Source organism: Lagopus leucura, unplaced genomic scaffold, assembly GCF_019238085.1.
Source record: "Lagopus leucura isolate 7727_CA_CO unplaced genomic scaffold, USGS_WTPT01 Super-Scaffold_100001, whole genome shotgun sequence".
Classification (NCBI taxonomy): Eukaryota; Metazoa; Chordata; class Aves; order Galliformes; family Phasianidae; genus Lagopus; species Lagopus leucura.
In genome coordinates, this window is record NW_024962262.1 from 61,765,842 (window position 1) to 61,785,355 (window position 19,514).

Here is a 19,514-nt window from a genome sequence, read left to right on the forward strand (position 1 = left end):
AAAGAAAATCCATTTTCAGGGGAAGAAAACTGATAACCACCTGTGAGACATCCCGACCCCACCTTTGATTTCTCCAGCTTTCAAGCCCAATGCAACAGCTACCAGTAACACCGGGTGAAAATGTGGTAGTAAAAGCAGCATTCTAGTGGAATCCATAACATCAAGATAGCAAGATGAAAGTCCAGATTAGGCACTGGTCTTCAACAAAATGACCAACAATAAACTTCACCGACATGGAATGGGAGAAAACAATGCAACTGCATCAATACGCCAACATGGCTTTCAGAGAGGCCTTGAGAGAGCAGTCAGCTCCTGACACATCAATACACAGTCAAGAAACACTAGAATCAGCTGATTGCCCAGATGCACAAGGACAGGATGTTGTTACACAAGACTTTTTTTTTTTTCTGCTAAGAGATATCTCCTCTTCTGCTTTGTAGTTATGATATTGCTATCAAAGGTTTTCCTTGTAAACAAGCAGCTTTTGTACCTGTCAAAAACACTACACAGAGCTGTTGACCCAGGCAGCTGCCAGGCCATCCAGGTGCAAAAGTTGATCCTGCTCTGAGATGCTACATTCAGAAAGATTCAGAAAGGCCCAGTGGGAAAGTACGTAGGCTCCTCTGGCAAGCCTGAAGAACTGAAATGCTCTCTGCTAACAGCAGATTATTATATTAAAACTGGCTTTACAAGGAGCTCGTAGTTTATAGGAAGGTATGGAAATAACAGTAACGAATTAGAAAAGAAAAAAAAAGAAAAGTACTCGTACAATTTTTTGTGCCACGGCTAATAAACAGCTGCAGCAAGCCATTTCTCCAGCTCTAAAGCACCACTCCTGCTGTCTCAATCTTGCTTTCTCACACTGAAGAATTCTAACTCTCTTCAGTAGTGACAGCTACAAGGAAGGTTTCAAATTACTGATGATAAGTTCATACTGGGGGCCTTCTGCAGTCAGAGCATTGAGCCAACTTCTTTCAGTAAACACTTGTGTCAAAATAGTGTGATATTATTCAAGGCTGCAAGGTTTTCCACTTCCATGGGCTAGCAGGATTAGTCAGCTAACAACATATTTCTGGCAAAATGAGAGGCTGCATTATCCACATTTACTCAGAGAAAAAAAGAAACTACATATAGGAATTTCCATCCCAGACCAAAGGCTGAATTGGATAACCAGATCATCTCCACAAACTGCAGAGCTTAAAGATCATGTTTTTAACAGGCAGCATTGCAACCCATCCCTAGTAAATTTGCTGACAGTGTGACTGAGGGTGCTAAGATAAGGACAGTTTCCTCATTTACACAGGCTCCAGTTACCAAGTCGAAAGGCTTAGGGTGGAAGGTTGATCAAATTGCTGATGTGAAACTTGGGAGGGGAATGTACTGCTTTCATCTTATGTTGTAATACTCACAAGTGAAGTCTGGCAAAAGATAACGCATGCAAAAAAGAGGCTGCAGCATCTGTATATGTATATATATCTATATATATATCTATATATCTATATATCTACATCAAACAGCAGCCAACTGCTCTCCTGTTCCTCACGAGGAGTGTGCCAAGTGTTGAAAGCCTATGACCTCGTGCACTCTCAAAAGCACGCAACATTACTTTTCTGTACTTGTGAAAAATCATTGCTAGAAGAGGTAAGGAGTCCAGTTAGGGACGTCTTGTTCCAATTTTGGAACCATCTCCTCATCTGAGTATGCAGGTGGCTGAAGGCAGCCTTTTCCTGCCAGATAAAAGCATTTGCAGCCTATTGTTTGGGGAACATTTCTAAGAAGCAGTGTAAACAGGCAAAATGAAGATGCACCCAAACGAAAAGCATTTGAGTCACCATACTTAGTTAACCTGGGATTTTTTTAAACAACACATACAATTATTCACCAGCCTAAAACATTCATAAAAACATGTGCTGAACATTTTGTGAGATACTATTTCCTGCCTGAGGCAACTACATGCCTTATGCCCTATATCAAAGAATTTGCCTGTTTTATAATGCCCAGACAGACTGGCATTAACATTGCCAAGGTTCATCTCTTTTTTTCTCTGTGGAAGCCTGTGGAATATAGTCAGCTGGAACACCACAGCAAGTAATTACAAAGATGTTTAAAAACATTTTAAATCCTTTACATGCCTTTTTCTTCCAGAATTCATCTTACAGCACTTGTTTAGTTTCACCCTTTCCTCATATTCACCGATGATTCATTCAGGATCATTTAAGATTCACCCACAGAACTTTAAACGTTATGAGCTGCTTGGATTATAAGCGCCACAACTGACTGTGTATCAGTATCTCCTCAAGCATCACCAAGGGAGACATTCCTGAAAATGGCAACAAATGATGATTTTATTGTGAAAAATGGTTTTATAGTGAAAAGATTTCAAGATGTTTGAAATCTTCTTGTACTTCCCTTTGCTACGCTTTTTCTCCCCTTCCCTAGCCCAGAATGAGGAAACAGACAAGTTATTCTATAGCTGGTTCTCACCACCACAATATTCTCATTCCCATTGAGCTGTGCATTCAAGCAAAAACGAGAACAAACATTAACAGCTCCATTCCCACCCGTCTACTAGACAGGAATTCACAGATGCTTCATTATATACCTCCCACTGGCACTGGTGAGGCAGAAGATTTGCACAGAAAGGAGAGGGAGACTCGACCAAACACAAGATTCATTGTAGTTGCTGTAATGCATAATTCCATTACCTAATGTCAACCAAAACATTGTGCTGCTTCTTTTCCTCACTGTTAGATGTACTGGCATTGTCAACAGCACCTTAAGAACCTTTCCCAGATTATACCAAGGTCACATATACAAGCTTAAAGAACACAGGAAAAGAAATCATAACCATTTTATGTAATAGGAATTTTATTTTATACATAAATAATAACAAGACTGAGGAATTTTGGGACTTGCTACTTGCGGTGCTGATCCTGCAACAGGACAAGCATGGCAGACTTAACTCCCACTGCAGAACAGAGGACAAGGTCTCAAGATTGACCCAAAATACAGCGTCCTTTCACAAATACCATTGCAGAAGCCCAAGCAGCACATTGGCAGTCTTTCCTGAGGCAGAAGGCAGATTAGTCACATTCAAAATGGATTCCAATGGCTGTCCTCTTTTTCCTAGGAACTCGTTGCTTCTATCTATATTTTTATTCGCCTGAAGTCAAAAGGGCACAACTGATATTGAGAAAAGGGTGAAGAAAAGAAAAAAAAAAAAAACAGAATTATGGTATCGTAGGCCCTTTCTTTTAATTGTCAAAATGCATTTATATTTTTTTCTTTGATGTTGAAAGCTGATCAAAATCCATTTGATGAACACTCTCACTATTAACATCTTGTGTAGGGATTTAAGTAATCATATTTCTGACATGACAGCACTAATCCTAGAACAGCTTAGGTTGGAAGGAACTCCAAGGATCATCGAGTTCCTTGGTTCCTATAGCTATGCTGTATGGAAATATAAAAGAGAAAGAATATTTCACAGTAACAAAGCAACAACTGGCATCTTTTGTAATAAATCAGCATTCTCAAATGGAATTCTATTTCATTCCCATCAGGTATACTTTCTCTAATCTAATTTACTCTGGTATAAATCTAGGGTAATTCAATTGGAACAAATTAGATAAAAATGAACCTGAACAGGTTAAAAACGACAGATGCCATGGAAAAACACAAACTCTTGTCACCTCCATAAAGTTCACCAGCACAACTGGATAAAATTAAAGCTTGTTTCTCCCATGATGGGATGGATGTGGTTTGGGCTGTAGTTCGCATATAACTGCTAACCACAAACATGCACTGAAGTGCAATGCTGCTGGTTTTTTTGGAATGGAGAAACATGTTACTGCTTCCAAGCCAAAGCAATTTTGTCCCTGATCAGTCAAAAGTCAAAGACCCATGCTGTGACAAATCCTTGTAAGGAAAATGAGACCACATTTACTTTATAACCAGATTCAACTAGGATTATTGCCAACAGTTTAATACACAGTGAGACTCTCAGGACTGATCTCATTCAGAATAAACAAACTCATCTTTTCAAAGATCACAGCAGCGTTCTCCAACGTTTGGGATCACCCAAATCCAACAAAACAGCTGGACTTGAGTATGGAGTTAAATAATCGGATTTGATTTCAAGCAGAAGTAACAAATTGCCACCCCCACAGAACAGCTGAAAATTGAGACTGAATTGAACTTCCATCATTTGGTTGCTCTAGGTCAAAACTCTAGTAGGTGTATTTATGCAGAAACAACATGTGGCAAAGCAAGCAGATTTCAAAACCAGCAGCACCCAAATACTTTAAACACATGAGCAATCTTTACTCTAGCAAGAAAGACAATAGAACATCTGAGGCAGCAGCTATTAAAAAAAGCATGCCTCTACTTATACAGCATACTCTACGTGTATACTAATGATTGAAATCCTGAGGATAAAGGTTTTGGATAGCTTTAGTATAAATCTTCCTGACAGCTTCTCCTCCTACTTTTTTTTTATTTTTTTATTTTTTTATTATTTTTCTTCTAAAGAAAACTTGCCATAAGCACAAGCACTGAAGTCTCAGAAAGCGAGTAAAGACCAGGCAGAAATTATGCTCATATGCTAAAGAAAATAAGATTTATTTATGGGTTTCTGTTTGTATTGAGCATTGGGACAGCATCCCATAAATATTCAAAAATTAAGCTTTCCTGGCTTTTTATCACTTATTAACACTGTCCTAGCTAAAAAGAAGCACAATATGTTAGTGAATTTCAGAGCAGGTTTCCTTGCTTTTCTTGATATCTTACAAAAAAAAAAATAAAATCTTATTTTGTGTATTTTTATGTGGCTGTCTAAGATACTAGAAAACACATTTAGAGACTTCATATACTGACAGAAAAATAATTCTTGTGTCTGAAGGAAAACTTCAGTAAATCAGCCACTCAAAGTATCTTTGCCCTTTTGTGAACTAGCTATAGCAATTAAATATTTATTAATGGAAGCACAACATTAAAAACTAGTTTAGCTGGTAAAGCTGTAAAAGTAGAACACTTGTTCAGCAGACGTGCACTCTGCGTAGTGTTTGCGAGTGGTGATGATGCATGGAATAAAAACTGGGGGAGTTTTCTAAATCTGAGCTCTATTTAGACAGTTGGCAGCTAGGAAAAAAATAAAAGAATTTTACTAGTAAAAAGAACACTGAAAAAAAACTTAAGAGAAATCCCAACAATGCTAGAATCCTGATGAAAAGTAACTCTTTAACATAATGTGGAAGTAACATAAGCAAAGACAGGCAACTAAAAAACATGTTAAAAAAAAGACATCCTTACTATCTTCTGTGAGAAGATAATCTGATATGTCGTCCTAAATGATGTCCAATTACATAATCATTAGTGATAACAGGCCTTAGACACACAGCTACTTCTCTTCTATGAACTAGAACTACCTTCAAAAGTTCGGAGTTTCTGCCTCTTGTTTTGTTTTCTTTCTTTCTAGACAACTGTAACAATCACAGGACTTGCTGCAGCTCAGAAAGCAGCCTAAACCAGAACTGGAGTCTCAACTTTAGCTTCTGGCTCAGAGCACTGAAACATTGCCTCCATTTCCTGCACTATAGTTACCAACTGAAGAAGCAAGTTTCATTAGTGAAGTGCACCAACATGAAAGGTCAGGCACACCACAGATTGTTACAGCCTGTAAGATAAGGCTGTACCTTAAAACTGGCAAAACTTTATAGAGAAAACCTAAGAGCAGAGAATAGGTTCCTCTCCCCTTCTCTATACCTGCACAGGCAAGCAGTTTTTTGGTACTGGAGGCAGAAATGGGATGGGGAGAAGAAAACAAACAAACAGTATTGAAATTATTACCTCTCTTCCCCTCTACATCAACATGAAGAAGATAATTACATCCAAGTCCAATCTGCAAGTGTTTGTGTTACTTTGCAGCTGTGGTCATATACTAATACTGCTTTTTATCCTCTACCTGTTTGACATCAAGTGATCTGGTGTTCTACTTCAGGGCTCGCTCTTCATTTGAAGCGGCGTGGACTTCCAGGGGCTTGTCACCCTCCACTTCATTCTTAAGGAGAGAAAAACAGGCACAACATTTCAATTGAGGCAAGCCATTATTAATATTTTTGCTAGAACAGGAGCCCTTGTCAAAAGCTGGAACAAAAACTTCTTGCAGAAATCAAGTGATTGATGAGGTTAGTTCATTGTGATACCCTCCCCAAACTGTTTTGAGATTTTAGTCTTCCTGTAGTTAGCTCAGCAATTAATGGATTTGAAAGAACAAGTAGCTCAACAGAAGATGCTTTAATTGACTCATTTTTGCCTGCACTAATAATAGAGGATGAATTCCCACAGAGTAGTTGCTATTTTGCATTCTTTGAATTCTGTGTGAACTTATACAATAGGCCTCTTTTATACATATCCTTTGAAAGAGTGTTCTCACACTTTCTCTGAAATAAACGATGGAAATCAAAGAATGAAGAGATGCTTGTTACAGCATCTGGTTTATCTATTTGCCAAGTATGCTATAACAAACAGCCACTTGATTACTGTTTTAAATAGATGTCAATAAAAAAAGAAAAAAAACTTAAAGGGACATCCACACAGACAGAGGAACGAAGAACACAACATTGGAGAACAGGCTGAGAGACCTAGGCCTCTTCAGACTCAAGACCAGCCAAAGGGGAAGTCCAATTTCTATACACAGTCATTTAATGGCCATCTACATATCTGGAAGAGCCAGGCTCTTCCTGAGGTTCACACCAAAAGGACACGGGAGCAGTACAGCAAGTTTCTAGTAGTAGATATAAGGAAAGAGGGAAATAAATCACACCATAGGTTGCCCAGAGAAGCTGTTGAATCCCTATCCTTGGAGATATTCACCACGTGACTGGACAAGGTCCATGCCACCAAATGTATCTTCAAATCCGGTTCTCCTTTGAATGTGAGGAAGGATGAAATGACGGGAGGCCACACCCAACCTCAAACATAAAAGTTACTTTTACATTTTCAACACTAAAATTAAATTGTCCTTTGTTTGTATTCAGAAAAGAGATTTTTACCAACACGCCTTAAATAAATGTGATGGAAAAACATGGATTGAATTATGAATATAACTCTTACAGTTCCTACTCAAAATATCACTAGCAGGACTTTTAGAAGGTAAGTCTTTCTTTAGAAAGAAAAAACACTGATTTGATCACTATCCCGGATATTTCATAGTAAATGAAGTCACATCCACAGAACACACCCATTTCAAAGCAGTGACATAGTTTATAATTCTCATGTACAGGAACTTGTACGTTCTGACAGTGAACAAAGTGACTCACGATGCCTCATCTCAGGGATTACTCAATCCTGAACAAATGAACTAAAAATAAGTTGTTCACAGAGGGTTCTGCGTTCTTCCACTTGCTTGTTTTGACTTGTAAAAATGAAAATGATACCCAGGTAGAGTGCTTTTTCTTTTTTTTCTGTTTGGGGCTTTTTTGGCTCTGGAAGGAGAAAAAAAAAAAAGCCAATATAACAAACAATAACAAGTGTAGAGAAACAGGGATTCTGCTCAGTTCATTTGTGCTGATGAGATCAGCAGGTCTCATCACAGGACTTGCCTTCACCAGACCCATCAGGAGTTGTTTAATTCAAGTCAAACCACCACTAAACTGTCACTCCTCACATCCAAACACGTTTGTTTAAAAGAATGTGTTAATTGCTAATTAACTCCATTCGCTGCCCCTGCTTACTACATCAGCAATGAGTGAGCCTGATAAAGCATTAAAGCAGGTAGACAGAAAAAAAAGTCCTTCGAGCTGGCACAGGATATAAACACAATTTTACCAAGTTCCAAGATCCTCAAGTCTCACCCAAAACAAATTAGAAGCACACTAACACGGTTAGGTCAATGACCCAGAAGACAGCCTCCTCCATGGCACAATGCCTTCTTGATATTAGAAGCAGGCACATAGTCAAAAATCTTCCTATTTTCTGGCTCAACACAACCACTCCATAACACATCTGGGTGAACAGAGGAGTTCATGCATCAGATTTCTATCCCACAGCAGGAGCGGAAATATTTTGTACTCTTATGCAACTGACATTTTCAAACGCACGGTGACTGTAACAAATCTCCCCAATGCACTCCTGTACTCAATACACAAGGATTCCACAAGATCTAAAGAAGAAATTCATTATTTGAAATTCAAAATAATGAAAGTAAGGTGACTGTACACAATGTTTTTTATAAAGTTTCAGATAGTGACTGATTAAAAAAAAAAGTCAAGTTGACTTTACTGAGACCTAAGCTCTAGACTTGAAGCCATCAGACAGGGGTTGCTATAACATTTTTACTAACATATTTAGAAGAAGTTCAAAAGCAAGCTGGTCTAGTTAAAAAAAAAAAAAAAGGGGGGGGGGGGAGTGGTGGGGCTTGCAAAAGAGAGTCTGGTCCCAGAAAAAAACAATTACAAAAGAAAAACAAGGCGTTTAGGCTCACAGATTATTAATTTGCCCTTTCTTCTGTCTCTTTTGTTTGCCAAATGTTGCTTAGAATAAAGACATCACCCTTTCTCAGTCAGTCAATAGCAACACATTCTCAGTTGCTTACTTCTAGTTGAGCTTGAAATTTGCTCTCTTAGAAATATGGAGCACTATAAAAATGTTATTGTATTTTAAGTCACTCTAGAAAGCACAACCTTTGGTAGGGTAGATTCTTCCTTTTTCACCTCTCAAACACTTCATTCATCATGACCCAAACTAAGGATTCAGCCCCCAAAAAACTGCAGCCTTTTCAATTTCCTTTCTGTTATTGTTCTTACTACCAAAGCAGTAAAAAGTGAATGTATGACAGCAGACAGTATTTTCTGTCAGAAGTAGATGTTTATCATTTAGTTCAGGTTGCTGTCTCTTAAGAAGCCACCAACAACAAATCTTCGGTATTTACAGGAAATCTGTCAGCTGCTCATGCTTTGTTTTAAAATATACTTAAACCACAAGTGACTCAAACCTCCCAAAACACGATTTAGGTTTGCTATGATGACCATTAATGATGTCCATGGTTAAGTTACCCAGTCAAGACACTGACACCACAACTTCCACTTTCACCACTCCCTTGATCCCAGTGCAAGAAATGAGCAACCCAAAGCTGAACAGTCTTTGGGTTTCAGAGCACTTTGTTACCAGCTGATGCTTAATAAGATACTCAAACAGCTGTGCTTAACTAAGCACGTGTAGGTATGTATGTATACACATATGTACTTCTGTATATGCAGAAAGTATTGGTAAATTTCAGATAATTGCTATCACAGGACCAGAAATGAAACTCAACCAATAAGCTGTATGAGTTTCTCTGAATTTCTGAAGCTCCTTTAAAAAGTATAAACAACAGACAGCATGGGAAAAAAATAAAAATCAGTTTTCTGTACGATCTTATTACTGATTGGAACAAGGTGAAAGAAGCACACAAAGAAAGGAACACAAACTGAAAAGGGGGATGTTATTAGAGCTCTAGTGCTGTTCTGTTTCACTACATTTCAGCCATTTCAGTAAAAACAGTGGGTGTCTGGTTCACTATAACAAGGAAGAGGGAGAATCCAAAACATCTGAGAACAGAGCAAGCTAACTCTTTGATTGGTATGAAGAGAAGACAAAGAAAGAACTAACTGACAGAATAAAGCGTTTTTCTGTGTTTCAGTATGTTTCAACTCACTGGCTGGAACAAAACCCGTGCCTAAGTGACTTGTGCCAGGACACAGGCCTTCATCACTTGAAGATGAAACCACTGCAGCACGAGAGCTAACAACCCCACAGAACAGTACAGATGATAAAAATAGCAAAACCAGAGACAAAAGAGGAAAGACAAAAAAGGCCACATTTCATGACAGCTATCACCAGATGAGCTGAGTGACCAACAAGAAACTGACAGGTCAGCTGTATTAAACTGTAGCTCTGAAATACAGATGTTTAAGCAGTTCTCTGTAAAGAAGTTATTATTATCTTTTGCATATAAAGCTACAGTCCTTAAAGCTGTTGCACAACAATCGTCCAGCCATTACAGTTATTTTAGCCCTCTGATTTAAGAGCAGGTATTACAGGTGATCTCATCGAGAATTAAACAAAGATCCTGTAGTGGGAAAAAAAGAAGCTGCAATTCACAGGCTTAACAGTTCAGCTGGACTTGAATGGTAAAGCAAGAAGAAAAGCGTAGAGGGAGGAGATCTTGCATGGATTTTATTGGGCAAAGAGACTAGTTACTTAACAAAGACTAACCAGAGCCAGTGCAGAGTATGAGCCTTCATAATTGCAAAATTCCAGTAATGAAAGTTTGGTGTTGCCTAAGGCTACTCTAAAGAGCTCCAAACAGCATTCATCATTCCTAAAAACCATATAAAAATCATAGATGTGATTCTCTATCAACTGCAAACCAAGATAAACAAGGTTTGAATCCACTGTCACCTTTCCTGAAGGCTTACTACTTGGTAATATAAATGTTAACAGTAATTTCACTGATACTTGCGAAATCACTTCTTGTGAGTGAGTAATCAAGTAGGCAAAAAAATATTCAGAAGACAGAATGCTTCACATACTCCTGGGCTACCAATTAGCTGGTTACATTTCTTGTTCTGTCTTCTCTATTTGGGGGAAGACATAGCAAAGTTGTCCACTTGATATCAAGGTAACACACAGAGAAGCTAATTAACTACTCCTCATGTCCTTTTTGAAGAAAATGTTTCACCCTTCTTCAAATAAAAAATGTGAACATAGATTGTCACTTATGGTATCTGTATAGTTTGAGTTGAGCGCTTCTAATCCGACAACCTCTTCCTTCAGTAAACCAGCTTCAGGATACCAGAATGCTATACTGCAAATCACATATTCCAAACTAGAGACTAACTTGGTGTACAGAGGGGCTCCAGTCAGCATTTCAAACACTGGAGCAAAAGGTCCTGGAATTCATCTTTCTTGGCAGAACCTAGTTGATATGACCTCAATTTGGCATAGCTTACTGCCTCATAAAACCTTCAGAAAATCCACATACCACATCAACAGACATGAAGCTATGCACAGCTGTGGTACCTATGACTATCAAACAAATTATGAGCTGTGTAACAAATTAACACAAGCCAAGAAGAGCCACCCGTACACAGTTTGATTATTTGCAAGGATGCTTTATGTATCAACAAAGAAACATGAGAGCAAATGTCACAAAAACAAGCAAGTAACATCATTTGCTCTGGCGTGGTTTCAGGAACAACTGCCATGGTAAGAATTCAAGAATAACATTTGCATTTGCCTAGTTAGGAAGCCTAGCTGCCTGCTATATCAATTAGGGAAAGAATATATAAAAACAACCTGATTATTTCACCATGTTGTCAAATTAGGGTAGAAAAAAAACCCTGCTGTCCTACAACCTACCCCAGAATGCTTTGTCAACTTTGGTACATGATAGTTAGAAGTATTTACAGAATCATAGAATTGCTCAGGTTGGAAAAGACCTTAACATCACTAAGTCCAACCACACCCTAACCACACTACCTTCATAACAACCCTCTGCTAAATCGTGTCCCTGAGCACCACATCCAAACGGTTTTTAAACCCATCCAGGGATGGGGAATTTCCTGACATTTCCATAGAAGTCCTATTGATGTAATAGTTTGTACCGATTTTCTGGATCTCATCAACTGTAAAAACAGAAAGTACCATTTTACATTAGTATAACCACAGAGCATTACAGATGGACAGAAGAAGTTTTTCTTTGGAAGGCTTCCCCTTTCATTTTAGTGGTGCTCTGATGGTCTGTATGTACAAAAAAAAGTGGAGGTTTTCATTAATAGGCATGGCTGACCACCTCATCGCTACACTATCATTAATAAGCAAACAAAACAAACAAAATCATATCTTTTCAACTATGTATTTGGTACTGTTTCACCAACTTAGACCTAAGGAAATTGCCCAGCAGGCTTTTCTCATCACCAACTTAACTGACAACAGGTAACACCAACAATACCTGACCAGTTACATTAACTCTAGAAGGGAACTGTTAATCTTTTGTGCAAATAGTTTTGGAAACTGAGGAGCACAATATAAAGACTCGGCAAGGAGGAAGAGAAAGAAGTGTGTTTACTCAATGGTCTCTAACTTTGCATGTTCTTTGTTTTTCTGCTGAGGTAGTGAGTGCTTGAATAAACCTTATAGTATGATGAAGGCTTCAAAAGTTTTTGCCTTCCAACAACAACCACATTTTCCTTTTGACATCTTAGGACACAATGAAAGAAAAAGCTCGGCTCATTTTTACTGATGCAATCAGTTTGCCTTTCTGACATATTTTTATGTTGCCTACTTTTCTGAGACATTTTTTGACAGACAAGGTTTTAGGAAAGGTACAATAAGATTAACTAACCTTTGCTTATTCAAAGAGTAACACAAGTGTATTAATTAAACAGCCTAGGGGCCAAAACAGGGCGAGTATCCACAAGAAAAGTCAGCTGATAATGGCTCCCCTAAGGCTCAGCAGCTGATAAGATAGGTGAGCATTTCTCCAACTCATTTTGTTTGGAACCAGCCCCACGCCTAGCCCCGCACAGAAAACTCACTTCAATACCCAAAACCCACTCAAGTGCAGTTGCCTGTGCAACCTGTTCCTCTTGGTGGCCATCCCACTTACTTCTTAGACCTCTGGGTTGCAAATACCTTGCTGTGGTCTTCAGGTTTCTGTTCCCAGAACACCACCATTAAAGCCATGCATCATCATCAGCCTAGCATGAACTGTTAACATACTTATCAGGTCACAGTGAACCACCAAGGCTTTCTGCTGGTTCAAAATTGTTTTCAAATCACATTTCAGTTCTGCCATAACTAAAATAAGAGAAAGGAAGCAATCTGCTGCTAAGGCAGCAGTTTGCATCAGCAGAAATAGCACAGTTGCTTAGAAATTAGGAATAAAAAACACACTGAGTCTAGCAGTGGATTTTAAACCTCAAATGCTTTATGTTACATAGTTGAATTTTTAACTAGAAGTTTAAAAAAATTCCCTGAAAAATCTTACAGGTTGTCCCTCATGCACATTTTATATAACAGCACAATTGTTCAGTCTCTTACACTGCAATTCACTGAGCCATCCACATATATCTAGTTCCTTTATCTATATCAGAGGTACAGCTACAAGGACAGCCTGCCCCTGAGGCCTAATGGAAACGTGTAGTAGATAAAAAACAAACATCATTATGATAATTAACTCCAGAAGCTTTAGGCAGCCCATAAATTATGACCTAGACATTACATAATGTAACGAATCAACAAAACAAGTTCCCCTTTCTTCACAAGTCAATTCTAATTGTCAACTAATATCACTTACTGCACTAATTAGTGCACACTGCACTACTTTTGAATCTTGCATTTTGTAGAATGCAAAGTGCATTTGAAGTAAAATAGCATCTTCCTTCAAATTTTGTGGATTTTCTTTTTTTGTGGAGTATTTATGAATAGCTGCCTGAGCATAACGATGCCACTGCATGCTGCTCTATCAGACATTATTATCCAGTCACAACACATAGACCTAATAAAAATAAGCAATGATAGAAATATAAAACAACTACAAAAATAAAACTTCCAACCACTTTCTGAAACTGAAATAAGCCTCGTATTTTTCCACAACTTGGAAATATAACATGAAATCTTTGTCTTTAGAAATGTAAGCTAAATCAGAGTAGGTAAAATTATTTCTTTGTCTGAAAACAAGTTGGTAGATTTTTCTCCTAATCCAGAAATCAAGTTTTTCAGTCTTCTTACCTTATCACCTTTTTTCCCAGACTTCTTCTTTTTAGGATTATCCTTCCAAAGAGATTCTACAGCAATATATCCCTGAAGACTCCAGTCATACAGATGGGTACCAGCAACCTTTGAAACAAAAGATACTTGAAAGCATGAGTCTAATCTGAGAAATATTGATTTGTTTCTTGTTCATGTGGAAAAAAAATCCCAGAACCCAAGACCTTTAACATCTTCCTGTTCAAGCTCAGAGAATAAAGTCTTAATTAATACCTTGGGGAAAAATAATACATGGGAAATTAGAAAAGCCAACTCGCTAGAAAGTGCTGTTAGAAGACTACATGAAATACATCTGTATAAAAAGGAGTGGAATGATGATGTGCGGAAGCAATTCTGAGTTTTATAATGTTATAATACGTTCAATATATTTAATATATATGAATTATTTCTTCAATCGCCCATGCTCACTTTAAAGAGAAAAAAAAATCATTCTCACTTTGATACTATTTTGCAATTTGACATTTTCACTGTTTTGATAGACTAGTAGGAGTGCTCCCTTGTTTCTTCTTATTTGCAATTTAGAACAAAAACTTTATGTGCTGACAGATGGCTGTAACAAACTAGCTATTAAGCCTCAAAACAGAAGACAGCTAAGGAAAGATAGTGCTTGCTGTATTACACCAACTATTACACCAACAGTGAATTCTGTAACAGAACAAATTCCTAAGTCTAATGTGAGAATTCTCACCCCTTATGATATGGATCCACAATAATCATAGCATCCACAGATCCATAGCATCCTAACATCTACGAGTTTTAGGTTCTTACAGCTCCAGGCTCACATCAGTAGTAATTTTCAGATTAACACGTTTTTCTTATAAAAATGGACATAAAAACAGACAATTTGACTAACTAGACAGATTAAACTAAAAGCTAAATGAAATTGAGAAATGAGAAGGTATAATTCTCTCTCCAAGAGAGAAACTGGAAAACTACCACTATCAGATCAGAGCAAGTGCAAGTGATTCTTCTGAAGTTTCTTCCAGCTTCCAACAATGTGCTGCTCAGAGTTTCCCTGAACCAGAGGCCATTCCTGTGTCTAACAATGCCCAATGAATGTACCTCCTTATGAACTTATCCTGTCTCCTCTGGAGTCACATGCAACTTCTAGCATCCAGAACATCATGTGCTGAGGAGTACTACTGCTAGGCACGTATCACACAAAGAACTACTTCCTTTGGTCTGAACCAAATAAACTATGCCAATTGTGCACCATCACCATGACAGATGTGGGCAGAGATCACAGTGCCACCTTTGTATTGCAGCTTACGATTACAAACTTTCAAACAGTACTGAGACCTCCAGCCTTATAACTTTTTCAGTGCTGCATTAGATTTTAGGAAGTGCAAATAAAAACCTGCAAGCTGCTTACAAGGATAAATACTTGATAGTAAGGATCATAGAGTTCTCTTTCAGGTGGCAATTAAAATTCCACTCAAATCAGTAACATGAGGATTTGAAATACATCAGTAGACCAGCTTATGTCCACAAACATACGAGGTTCTAAAAAACACTGCATTGAAAACCCAGGGGCTTTATGCAGCACCAATGACCTTCTGCTGATATATGAAGATCACATTCACCACACAAGGAATTTGGCATCAAAATCTCAGTAACAAATCCCTCATTCCTAAATCCAGACTTATTAATATACAGAGAAAACCAGATGATCTCAACAGCCAGCCACAAATCTGCATAAACCCTAACTAAAGAAGCTACTTAATAATGAACATACCAGGAATTAAAACCAAACAAACTAGAAATCCAAATGCAAACCAACAGCAGCATTTCTAAGCCACAACTGAATTTGAGATGTGGGATGTTTCAAATACCAACAGCTAGGATCTTCGTCATCATCTTTGATGATTACAGCTGTGATTCGATTTTAAACAAATTGATACAATGCACAGAGTTTTCCCCTATATTTTAAGTCTGTAAAAGTCATCAGGAAAAAAAAAAAAAAACAAACTCAAATAGTTCTGGGGATGAAGGTGTTAAATCTCCAGAATCCTTCCATGCAAGCAACACAGGTATAACCATTCATCTTATACAGTATTCAGGAGTGCACACTCTCGAGTACTCCAACAAACTAGTCCTGAAAACCTCTGCCTGATCTGATAGGATGGTGCAAGGAGCATAAACTTTCCAGGACTGGAAGATAACTGCTACAAAACACAAATGCAGGGTTGGGCTTTGGTGGTTATTTGGGGTGCTTTGTGTGTGGGTTTTTTTTTTTTTTTGCTGCAGTGTTACTGAGGACAAGCAGCAATCAACACGAAGTGAGAAACAGGTAGTGTCCATAAAATCTCTCTCGGTCCTGCTTAAAAACTGAACAGCACCATTTAAAAATATTCTACTGATGGAAGTCATATGATTAATTATGAATTATACTAAATGACAAACTGGTCCTTCATGTTGTTGGAATAAAGTAGCTATATCATAGGTACAGCAACCCACATAGGTTATTCTACCAGAGTCAACCACTATTCCACCATTTGCACACACCTCTCAAGAGGCAGGACCCACGCAGAGGCTCACAGTTCACATGCATTGTGAAACACAGTTCTAGAGAACTGTAAGCTGCAAGTTACAAGGTCAACAGGATTATTTCCAAGAAATTCTTGATAATCATCTGATACACCCTCTTATTAGCAGAAAGCTGGAGGTTGTGTTGTATCGTGTACTTTATACCTCTCCCTTTCTGATAGAGCAGTTTCAGAGGAAACAGGCAGGTACTGCAGTCTCCACCATTATTCTAGGGAGTGGCACTTCCAATCCAGAAAAGTAAAAGGAACAGAAAGAGTACAACAAGTTCATTCAACTGTTCTAAGTGTTCATTTGAACACTGATACAGAGTTCCTTCCAGACAAGGACATGTTTTTTTTCCCCAACAACCACCCACAATTCTTAATTTCTGAAAGATAATTTCCAGTTTGTTTGCTTTAAATTATTACATGTTAAAATACCTCTGTTCACTGCAATGCTGCAAGAAAGTTTGTGTGCTAAAATGTGAATAAATGTTCAAAACTCAGATTGACTGGTTTTCCACAGGGCCTCTGAAATAGTTTAAACGTGACCCTGTGCTATGAGTAGCCATATTTGGCCCTGCTGGAGCACCATCTGCATATCCCAAGGCCAAACGCACATGTGAACACTCTTCCATCTTTTAATTCCACACAAGACTGTAAGCATATAATACTGAATATTCTGTATGCTGGATGTCAAGATTATCAAGGAGAATTAGTTAGCAATTCTTTAGCAAAACTGCATGCTGAAAAACTAAATTGAAGATCTGCTGCCTTTTCTGCTGTACGCTGCTAATGAAGTAGTACAATTTTACATGGCTCTTCTATTCTGCAATGAACATGGATCAATTGATCCCAACTCCTCCTTTTCAATCTATAGTCTCTGTAATTGTGTCATGCACTCAGTTGCATCAGCACAGCTGTTTATGCCTCACAGAATAAACTGGACAAGGGAAGAGACACACATTCAGAAGAGAAACAAATAATTTTGTTTGTTTACAAGTAAATAAACTAGGAAGTTCTCATTTCAAGAAGCGAGCAAACATAAAGCACATACTGCTACATGGAACGTGACAAGTTCTAATACCAGGGAAAAAATAATAATTCTAATGACAAAGAGAATGATTTCAGTAATTTAATAATGGAAAGTTTTCCAGTTGGAAGATAAATCATAGTTAATGCAAAACATTTTGAAATGCTTTACGGCTAGTTGAAAAGCAATGCAGCTCTTACATACTAGTTAAAGGTTCCACTACAACAAAAGAAACATTAATATTAAATTTGGTTCCCTTACCACTTATACAGCCTGACTGGTTGTTCTAAGGTATACAAATGAAAATAATGCTAACAGTGAGGAAATAAATCCCTTACAAATTTGCCATTTGTTAGAATGATTACTGAAGGATAGAAAAAAAGAACAAACCCCAACACCAAGTCCATGCATTTTAGTGTCTGAAAACTACATATGACTAACACTGTGCTCTGCTGCTATGACTTCAGTTTTCAACTCACACATTTCAGCTAAAGTAAAAAGATTTCTTCCAGATGTATCAAACATTGCACCTCAACTGCAGGTGTACCTTGCTATGCTTATTTCCAGTTCTCTGATGAAGAGTGATTAAAAAAGGAGGAAGTATTTTTTACTTAAAAAAAAAAAAAAAAGCCAAATCCATTAGTTTAGCAGATGAAAGCAACTGTACCTCTGCAAATGAAAATTGCTGATGAAAGACTCAAAAGAAGAAAAAAAAATACATAAAGAACAGATAAAAAACCTTAAAATTTATGTTCCAGCTTATTTCCTATAGTCCGCTATTAACCTGGCACATAAGCTTAGTGCTGCAGCCATCTACTTTAGTCTTACAGAATTTTTTTTCACATGCCTAGAAAACTTTTCCAAACAATACTAGGGGAGCGTTTCCAATTTCAGATTCAAGCATTCGAATGATAAGATAGGAAAATATGATATACTTAAAGCTTTTCTTCTTTAAGAAAAACACGTGTGAGGTTAGAGGAACCAAAAGAGCGTACCTAGGATATCACTCTCTCCACAGAAGTTTTCAAACTCTTACATCTAGTGCCCTGACCAAGTCAACAAAGCTAAACCCACTTCAATCAAGTTCCAGGCTCAGAGTCCCTCACTGGATTTTTTGTTATTCAGATTGCACTAAGACCCATGAACTGATCAAAGCAACACCGTGTACTTCAAAGTTATGGCAAAATAAACAAGGTATTGTGAAGCTGTTAGTAGCAAATCCACAGTTAAGACTGAACAGAGCTTTTTTTCAATACAGTAACATCAGTTTGATCACCATTTAATCATTTCTCACTTCACTGTTCAGATGACAAATAGAATTTCAAATTTCACAACAGAAATATCTAAGCTTCTTGAATTTTAGAGTCTTTTTCCTGCCACTTGTGTAATTTTCACTCTCTGTGGATAAGTCAATACTTATCTGTATTTAGAGCATCTGAATCCTGGAAGCATTAAAAAAAAATTCCTGTCAAGATCAGCATATCACCATGGTGACAAAGGAAAAAATGCTGTATTTGAACTCCCCTTAAATCAGTGACCTGTCAATTCTCAAGCTGTATGTTCTTGAGAACATCATACTTTCATCCTGATATATCAGCATCACACACAAGCCAATTTATCAAAGCCTAAAACAAAAAATATTTCAGATACACTGAAATAAAGGCACTTTGTGGATTTGAAAAAAAAAAAATAATAATAATAATTTGATGTAGAACTGGGGAATCTGACAGTACAGTAAAGAGTGTGTAGACAGCAAGGCATGTAAGATGAACAGGGAATGTCAGTAATTGTCAGTAATTCTTCCGTCCTCCCCAGCCCAAGAAATGCACTGTACATTTAAGTTAGAATGATGTGCAAGTGCATGAAACAACAAAGACATCAACAGAGAAGGCATTCAATAAGCAGCAGAACCCTTACGTCATTTCAGAACGTGCACAGTATCTTTCTTCAAACTCTATTCAGCAAAACCTAATTAATGATCCTTATCTCAAAATGTTATTCATATGATTTCTCTACGGAATTTCCTTTTGCTTTTTTTTTTTTTCTTTTTTCTTTTAAATCCTATTTTCATTTGTTCTCAAGACATTTCAGGCTTCCTCATAACTAAACATGCACACTCTATGTACTTATTTATACTAATTTAT

At 37.6% G+C, this 19,514-nt stretch overlaps 1 protein-coding gene across 2 annotated transcripts in view; it reads right to left on the bottom strand.

Moving 5' to 3' along the window:
* Positions 1-2,850: 2,850 nt before the first annotated feature.
* APOO (apolipoprotein O) overlaps positions 2,851-19,514 on the bottom strand; it is a 29,897-nt gene continuing 13,233 nt past the window's right edge. Inside the window, exons 7-9 of one of the 2 annotated variants that reach the window (XM_042867896.1) lie at positions 13,774-13,881; positions 5,963-6,058; positions 2,851-3,163 (exon numbers count right to left, since the gene is read on the bottom strand). In XM_042867896.1, coding sequence (XP_042723830.1) covers positions 5,990-6,058; positions 13,774-13,881 — 177 coding nt within the window. In that variant the 3' untranslated portion in view covers positions 2,851-3,163; positions 5,963-5,989. Of the gene's footprint in view, positions 3,184-5,962; positions 6,059-13,773; positions 13,882-19,514 lie in introns of both variants that reach the window. The other variant, XM_042867895.1, reaches the window with a different exon arrangement.